General features: G+C 35.3%; 1 protein-coding gene across 2 annotated transcripts; it reads left to right on the top strand.

The window, feature by feature from the left end:
- The first annotated feature begins 2,783 nt into the window (after window positions 1–2,783).
- Window positions 2,784–7,807, top strand: LOC111418082 (anterior open). Of its 2 annotated transcripts, none has more exons than XM_023050527.2 (4): window positions 2,784–3,135; window positions 4,398–5,311; window positions 5,371–5,620; window positions 6,795–7,807. In XM_023050527.2, exons 2-4 carry the CDS (start codon window positions 4,420–4,422, stop codon window positions 7,105–7,107), a joined length of 1,455 nt encoding a protein of 484 aa, XP_022906295.1. In that variant the 5' UTR covers window positions 2,784–3,135; window positions 4,398–4,419; the 3' UTR covers window positions 7,108–7,807. The 2 variants fall into 2 exon arrangements, with proteins under 2 accessions (XP_022906295.1, XP_022906296.1); XM_023050528.2 differs by lacking the exon at window positions 2,784–3,135 and adding an exon at window positions 3,550–4,301.
- Window positions 7,808–8,054: the final 247 nt, after the last annotated feature.

Raw genomic sequence — 8,054 nt, 5'->3', positions numbered from 1 at the left:
AGTCTGTATCACGATTTTATGACGGCTTAAATCTGTATAAGTTTTATCCAGATATTCAATGCTGGACCAAGTGTTAAATTAGCTTGGTTGAGGAGGGTCTTTAACATGTGAAACTCGTGAAGCCAAGTATTAATCGCCATAGAAATGGTCAACAGGCAATATTAGTACAAATTCTGAGAATTAAGAGGACTTACTACAAACTGATATCTGGATCAGTCAGAGGCATAATGATAATTTTGAAGCAAACTAAATAGGCATGATGTAGATTTGATGTGACTCTGTACATATTTGACTTAACAAGGCATGGTGTAGACTTGATGCAAATTTAATAAGGCATGTACATTTTATACCACTTTAAGACTCCTTCTTAATACATTCTAGATACAGTTTTGATACAAATTCGACAAAGATCCATAAAGTCTGTATCACGACTTTATGAAGTCTTAACTCTGTATAAGCTTTATCCAGACAATCAATGCTGGATTAAGTGTTGAATTAGCTTGATTGAGAAGGGTCTTTAACGAGCAATGAGAAATTTCACTAACAACTATAAACCGCGTATATCGCCCATGGATTTGGATGAGTTGAACTTATTTTTATGATATTGTTGAAGAAACCATGGAAATGATTCCTTCTCAAATCTTGAACAAGGAATGAAAAAGGATATCTCCGGATTACTAAATCAAATTTCGTAACATAAATGGTATGAGTTGCAGTAATAATAGAGATTATATCTATTGAATATAAATCAAAAAGAATGGTACGATTCTTAAGGAAATTTGTTTTGACATAAATTATGTGTAAATGGTTGAATCAATGCATCATTGCCGAAGAAGTTCCCGATTGTCTAACGAACGCTCGCCTAAGTGGTGAACACGTTTGTTTAGAAGCAACAAGTATACCACGTGTGGTTTTAAAACACACGTTACTACGTATAGGATATTTACGAAAAACACAATGATTAACAATTTTATGATTTTACAAAACCGTTTGATTGTACATTCAACGAATTAGTACTAGATAAGCCTTTAACCTATGTTCCGAGTTGATTGTTATACACGGCTCCATTCACAGGCCAGCATTGTTTTTGATACTCGTAAATGATTTGTCTGTCGTTATCAATGGAGGAAGTGTTATTGGTCTTGTTTACTAGTGGTGCTTTTGATTGATGGTTTTGAGTAGTATACAGAGTTTATGCAGCCTTACAGAACATGCATTTAGCTGAATCGTGAACATTAATCATCAATTTCTCTCAGCTTATGTTGCATCAAGCTGTCAGAAACGGAATTTGTATTTGTTTGCTTCACGTATTCCTGAACGAAATTATTGGAATCTTAGGTTGGAGACGATCTGCCAGTGCAACCCGTATTTTTGGTAGGTAGAGGAGATATGTTAGAGTAACATTGGATTACTTATTAACTTGCCAACTCCATGTTAATTTTTGTCATACCAGTAAAACTAGGGATAGTTTAGTTATTGGTTATACTAGAAAGGTGAGGATTAGAAATGCCATCTAACTTTTTAACGTTAAAAACTGAATTAAGAAATTAATTCACATTTTAGCCAATTTCCAAACATGAAACTCGTAACTCCTTTATTAGGCTTTCTTAGAGAAGGCAGGATGCTACGATAAAGTTATTTTTTATTGTACTCTGGTTTTTCTAAGTTATTAAAGAATTTCTATGAATCCAGAAATCAGGTAGTTTAGAATTCGTTTCCTTTTTTACACTGCTTCTAAAGTATTTCTACGCATTATTATTAGTATGTCCGTTGACTAATTTGTCCTTTGTATGGGAAATCCATTTTAAGAAATGCAGCAGTTTTAATTCCTCCGCAAATGCCTTTCCTGTAGGTGTGGGTTTATGACTGTAACAATTTTGAAATGTGGAAGAAGAATGCCAAAGAGGAATGCATTTTATAAAAACATAAGTGGTATTCTATTCAAGTAAACAAATAAAATATTCATAGCACAGGTTTTATATAAATCAGCTATATTAAAAAATTTCCAAGTAGTGTAGAATATTTTAAAAGTTGTTATTCTTTTCTTCCGTCTTCTGCTAGCAGTATGTATTTGACATTTTGAGGTTGTATCTCGAAAAATACAAGCGTGGAAATTCCAACTGGATCATCTAATAGAGAGTTTTCATGGAGGAATTAAAGTTAAGTAAGTTGGGAATTTCTAATGTGGGAATTCTACGATTAGATTAATTTTATGTTTTAAGAAACCGCCAATGCCAATTTCTTTACTGTTAAAGTCGTAAGTAATAGTACGTTTTAGTGTCATACTTCGTACGCTTTCATAGCCATGCATGTCTCTGTGTTTATATAAAGGGCGATTATGAAACTATATTTCCGCGACAGGATTACGTCTGCTTTTGAACATTTCCTGGTTGGCAAAAACGAATGCCGCCTACTGTGAACGTCGTCGTCGGTTACAATTTCCAATCAATTTCAATTTGATTTCTTCCAATTATACTTTAATTTAGAAAATATAAAAAATGAACATAAAGTTTAATTGGATAGAAATTGTGTGCATTGTGTCATATCATTGTATTAAGATTGTTGGTTTAGCCACCTGCAATCATCCAACATAGTGAATTTATTACTGAGACTCTGGGACCGAACAGATTTAGCAGGAGGAGGAAGTCTACGACAAGTAGATGCCCTCCCCACCAGCAAGTGTAGATCCGGTGTGGAAACTTGGCAACGTCGACTTTGTATGTGTGTGTGGACTCAGGGCCCCCACCAAACTCCAACTCCCGCACTCACGGGGCACAGCACGACGGGACGAAAAACAGATCCCAAACAGTACGTTCCAGTGGTAAGGTGGCCGTCTATCAGACAAGTCACAGTTACTACTACGACAGCTGCCGAAAAATTCGATAGAGAGAGAAAAAGACGCGAGTTAAGTCGCTGGTGGTTGTAATAAAGTGCCAATTTATTTTATTAAGTGACGATTATTTCCAAAAAAGGAAATTTTTAAAAATAACATAAACTGTTCAAGTGTTTAAAGTTTCATTTTTTGCTCCAAAATTTTGAGTGTTCACAAAAACTTTTTGGACTTGGATTTAAAAATCCTAAGTGTGAAGAACATATTCGCTACCAGAGGACATTAACGGCATCCAAAATTCAAAGGTGATTATTATTATAATCTTCATATCCGGAAGTCTCCTATTTAGGTTCCTTTTGACGGAAGGAGGAAACAATACCCGAAGCGGCTTCGCATCCGGTTTGCTGCAAACAAAACAACCTGTTGCTTTTGTGCGCCAGAGACGAGGTTTAACCTTGCGGGGTTTCCTTTTCGTGTTCAAATTCTTGGAACGATTGTTTCATAAAATCCAACATGGAATTATTATCACTTCCTTCTCCTACTTTTCGCCTTCTCCTCCTACTATTACTATTTTAAATCCATAAACCTCATGACGTAATCGGAACAATGCGGAAACCGATTTATAATTCCATTATTATTTATACCGGAAATACCACAGCACGATGACGTAATTGCGGGTATTCATTTTAAAGTAATTTATAAATAATATGAAATTTGTGTATTATGAGCTCCCTAATTGTTTTTAGAAATTTGCCCGGAACTATACTAATTCGTTTTCTTGGAAATTGTATTGTAAAGTACACAATTGGGTATTTATTTACTTATTTTTTTCAAAAATTCCTCCTACTTTATTGTACGTAGAAGGAAACAGGATCTCGTCTCTTAATTATTAACCTTGAAGCGGGCAATCACCCACGTCTTTCCGAAGCCTCCTATAGAGAAGAGATAAAACGGGTTACGAGAGTTCGGAAATGCCCCTCTCGGTTGTCGGTATTTTTTGTTCCTCTACCTTCCTTCTTCTACCTGGATCCGAACTATGCTATCCTCGGAACACACTTCAACTTAGGTACCTATACGATTATTTCGAACTTCCCGTTCTCGTTTATCAACGTTGTTGAGCGTGGAATTAGTTGGAGGAAGTAAAACGATAAGATAAGCGAACGCGAACCGGTTTCGATCACAATAATAAGTATAATCGTTTATTTGTGATTGAGTCCGGGTAAGGTTCAGTAAGTGTTGCTCCCGTTGAGTGGCTTAGCGATGCGGAAGTGAACAACGCGGTTACCTTATAGGTTCGAGGTGACATTGACATATTTCTTCCTGCTCCTTTCGAAGTTGCCTTTTTCCGAAAGCACCGTGCCGACCGTCTTCTATTTTTAACCCGGGATTTTAGCGGACCGTGTTGTATTTTTGTGAGGCGTTCCACGGAAATAGACAATGGAATTTGGAAAGAAAACAATAATCTATTTCGGTACAGTCGTGCGTACTTTGCGCAAAAAAATCATGACGTCAATTCTTTTCCGCCCATTTAACACCTTTCTTAATACTTGTTTTGTTTATGTTGCAGATCCGGGGCAAGGAATCGAAAGATGAAATTGGTTCCAGGACCGCTACCTCCAATACCAACAGGAGCCAACGCCATGGATCGACTTCCGCTTCCTATTCCGTTTAACACGGATCTTTTCTGGCGGTACCCTTTTCCTTCTTTACCACAATCCCAACCACCTTCTTCGCCACTCTTAGATTATAAGAGTCAATTGCCAAATTCTTTACCTTCCGATCCGAGAATTTGGTCCAGAGAAGATGTAACGAGTTTCCTTAGATGGGCTGAAAGGGAATATGATCTTCAACCGATCGATATGGATCGTTTTCAAATGAACGGAAAAGCGATGTGTTTGCTCACGCGCACAGATTTAGCAGATAGAGCTCCCGGATCTGGAGACGTACTCCACAACGTCCTCCAATTATTAATGCGAGAAGTAAACATCTTACAACGCTGCCTCCCATCGAGTCCTATCACACCAACATCGCGACATCCGTATCCACTTTCGCCCCATTCCCAACCACCCACACCAAATTGGGCTTTTATTACTTCACAAAATAATTCAGAAAATTTTCACCCACACCATATAGCAGCACATTTAATGGTACAAAATAACTCGGTTACATTAAGCCCTGCTCCTTCCGTTGATAGCCAATCAGGTTCACCACAACACGTCGAAAGTGCAATCAACAATTTTAGCCATTCGATTTTTGGAAGCAGCGGTAGTAACGGAAGCGGAAGCAACCAATCAGATTCTGACGAAGACAGTTACAACGATGCAAAAACAAGCCCACCAAACACACCAAGTGCTTATTCCTTACCACCTCCTTTACCAGCCATTGCACCAAGAAGTCCTAAAGAAGCAGTCTCCAGCCCAGTTTTTAAAGGAATGGGAAGAGAATTTTTCCCATCTAACGAATCGCACGAACCAAACACAAGTAAGTATACACAAACAATAATTATGAAGCAAGAAATTAATAAAACAACATTGTTATAGATGGACGGTTACTTTGGGATTTCCTCCAACAACTTTTGAATGATCCCGCTCAACGGTACACAAATTACATTGCTTGGAAAAATAGAGAAACAGGAATTTTCAAAATCGTTGATCCCGCTGGATTAGCAAAATTATGGGGAATCCAAAAGAATCATCTTAGCATGAACTATGACAAAATGTCTCGAGCTTTAAGATATTATTATAGAGTAAATATTCTGAAGAAAGTACAAGGAGAAAGACATTGCTACCAGTAAGTTTAATTTTTTCCGCAAAAGTTTTGAAACTTTCAGGTTTTGCCATGCGTTCGTTAAGACAGCTAGTTTTAGTTGAATATTTAGATTGCGTTAGATTATTGTATATTTCTATTGAAGTATAACTAGAACTAACACTAAAATGAATTAGAATCATTCGGATTTAGCCGTCTAAAGAGACGTTCTACTAAATCCGAATGTTTCTAGTTCTAAGACTAGTGTTATGTTCTAGTTTCAGTTCAATAAAAATGTACCATAATCTCACGCTGAATAACAATTAAAACTAGAACTAACACTAGACTTAGAACTAGAAATATTCGGGTTTAGCCGCTCGTCTATTAAGACGGCTAAATCCGAATGATTCTAGTTCTAGGTCTTTTGTTAGTTCTAGTGATAGTGTAAAATTAAAACTAACACTAGACTTAGAACTAGAAACATTCGGATTTAGGCGAACGACTCTTTAGACGGCTAAATCCGAATGATTCTAGTTCATCTTAGTGTTAGTTCTAGTGATACTGCTAGTGTAAAACTAGAACTAACACTAGACCAAGAACTAGAAACGTTCGGATTTAGCCGCACGTCTCTCAAGACGGCTAAAACCGAATGATTCTAGTTCTAGGTCTTGCGTTAGTTCTAGTGATAGTGTAAAACTAAAACTAACACTAAACTTAGAACTAGAAACATTTGGGTTTAGCCGCACGTCTCTTAAGACGGCTAAACCCGAATGATTCTAGTTCTAGGTCTTGTGTTAGTTCTAGTGATAGTGTAAAACTATAACTAACACTAGACTTAGCACTAAAAATATTCGGATTTAGCCGCACATCCCTCAAAACGGCTAAATCCGAATGATTCTAGTTCTTGTGTTAGTTTCAGTGATAGTGCTAGTACAATACTAGAACTAACGCTAGACCGAGAACTAGAAACATACGGGTTTAGTCGCACGTCTCTCAAGACGGCTAAACCAGAATTATTCTAGTTCTAGGTCTTGCGTTAGTTCTAGTGATAGTTTAAAACTAGAACTAACACTAGATCTAGAACTAGAAACATTCGTCTTTAGAAATGCGTTTTTCAAGAGGACTAAACCAGAATATTTCTAGTTCTAGTGATATTTTTAGATTAATTAACATTGGCTGTGAAAACCTTCTTACTTATAATATTAATTCTTTTTTATAGATTCTTAAGAAATCCAACCGAATTGAAAAATATAAAAAACATATCATTACTTCGTCAACAAATGTCACCAACAAGAACAACAGCACCACAACATTTAGTGGCTCAACATACAATTAAAACAGAACCTGTAGAAATAGAACATGAAACGCGTAGGCCACAAGAATATGAAGAAAAACCTACGGATCTTAGTATGGATATGCCAACGGATTTAAGTAGTAACAGTAGCAGACATGTAAATATAGTTTGTTCACCAGATACACCAACAATGCGGGATGCGGGATATTTTAAAGAAGAAGATACAAAAGTTATTTAATTTATAAAAACTCGATGATAGTGAGTTTTTAAGTAAGGTGCCAATTGAAAGAAAGGAAAATTTACAATAATTTGTGCAAAGACTTTTAATAAGCTGTAGTGTTTATTTAGTTAAAGCTAAACGAAACTAAAGAAGTGTGGTACTTCGAGTCGTACAATCGTGCCAAAAGATATTTATTTAGAAGAAAGAAGGAAATATTTGGACACAGAAATTTTTTATGCTCTTTTTCCGACGAGGGCAGCTCTTTGTAGACAATAAACGAAAAAAAAAATTATACTAAAATAATTGTAAAGAGATAGACTGGAAAATTTATCAACTTTTTGAAAGAAATTGATATAAAAATTATACACAATATATTTTTGGGGCCATTGTAAATTGAAAAAGCGAAGAGTATTTTTGAAAACGTCTAAATTTAAAAATGGATAATGTTAAAAAGTTAAATAAATTAAAGATTTAAAAAAAAAAACATTCCAAAAACCTGGAATATATAATAATAAATAATATCAAATATATTTTGAAAGCCATAAAAAAATAATTACGAGAGCGTCTTCCAGCTCTGTTTCTGTGATCTCTGAAATAATTGACTCAAAACAGTGTGATGTTTTAAAAATAATAAAGTATATTATATATTTCATGATGTTGTACATAATAAAATAATGTGAATTTGTAAATATTAAAAAAAATAAATATATTAATTATATTGAAACTTTAATTCGTAGGGTTTTTTCGAAACGAAAAACTTAGCAATAGCCTCAAGGTATCCGCTTGGCGATACCTTTCTGCGTAGCTTTAATTTGAATCGAATTTTTATTTTTTTTTGTGAAATTGGTTCTTGTTCCAATTAAGTACGTCTTAGTTTCTACTTTGTACATATTAAATTTTTAATTTCGTTTTAAAATAAGTAACTTGTATTATGTGTTACAAAAACCCATTCAGATTTAAAAAAA

Source organism: Onthophagus taurus, chromosome 11 (assembly GCF_036711975.1).
Source record: "Onthophagus taurus isolate NC chromosome 11, IU_Otau_3.0, whole genome shotgun sequence".
Classification (NCBI taxonomy): domain Eukaryota; kingdom Metazoa; phylum Arthropoda; class Insecta; order Coleoptera; family Scarabaeidae; genus Onthophagus; species Onthophagus taurus.
Note: the sequence above shows the minus strand (reverse complement) of the source record. Positions and strands in the feature narration are given on the sequence as shown.

Excerpts from the sequence above, each read along its gene's own strand:
- LOC111418082 (XM_023050527.2), top strand. The coding sequence starts at position 4,420 with ATGAAATTGGTTCCAGGACCGCTACCTCCAATACCAACAGGAGCCAAC. Across the intron at positions 5,312-5,370 it reads ATCGCACGAACCAAACACAA|ATGGACGGTTACTTTGGGAT; the intron begins GTAAGTATACAC and ends ACATTGTTATAG. Across the intron at positions 5,621-6,794 it reads GGAGAAAGACATTGCTACCA|ATTCTTAAGAAATCCAACCG; the intron begins GTAAGTTTAATT and ends TCTTTTTTATAG.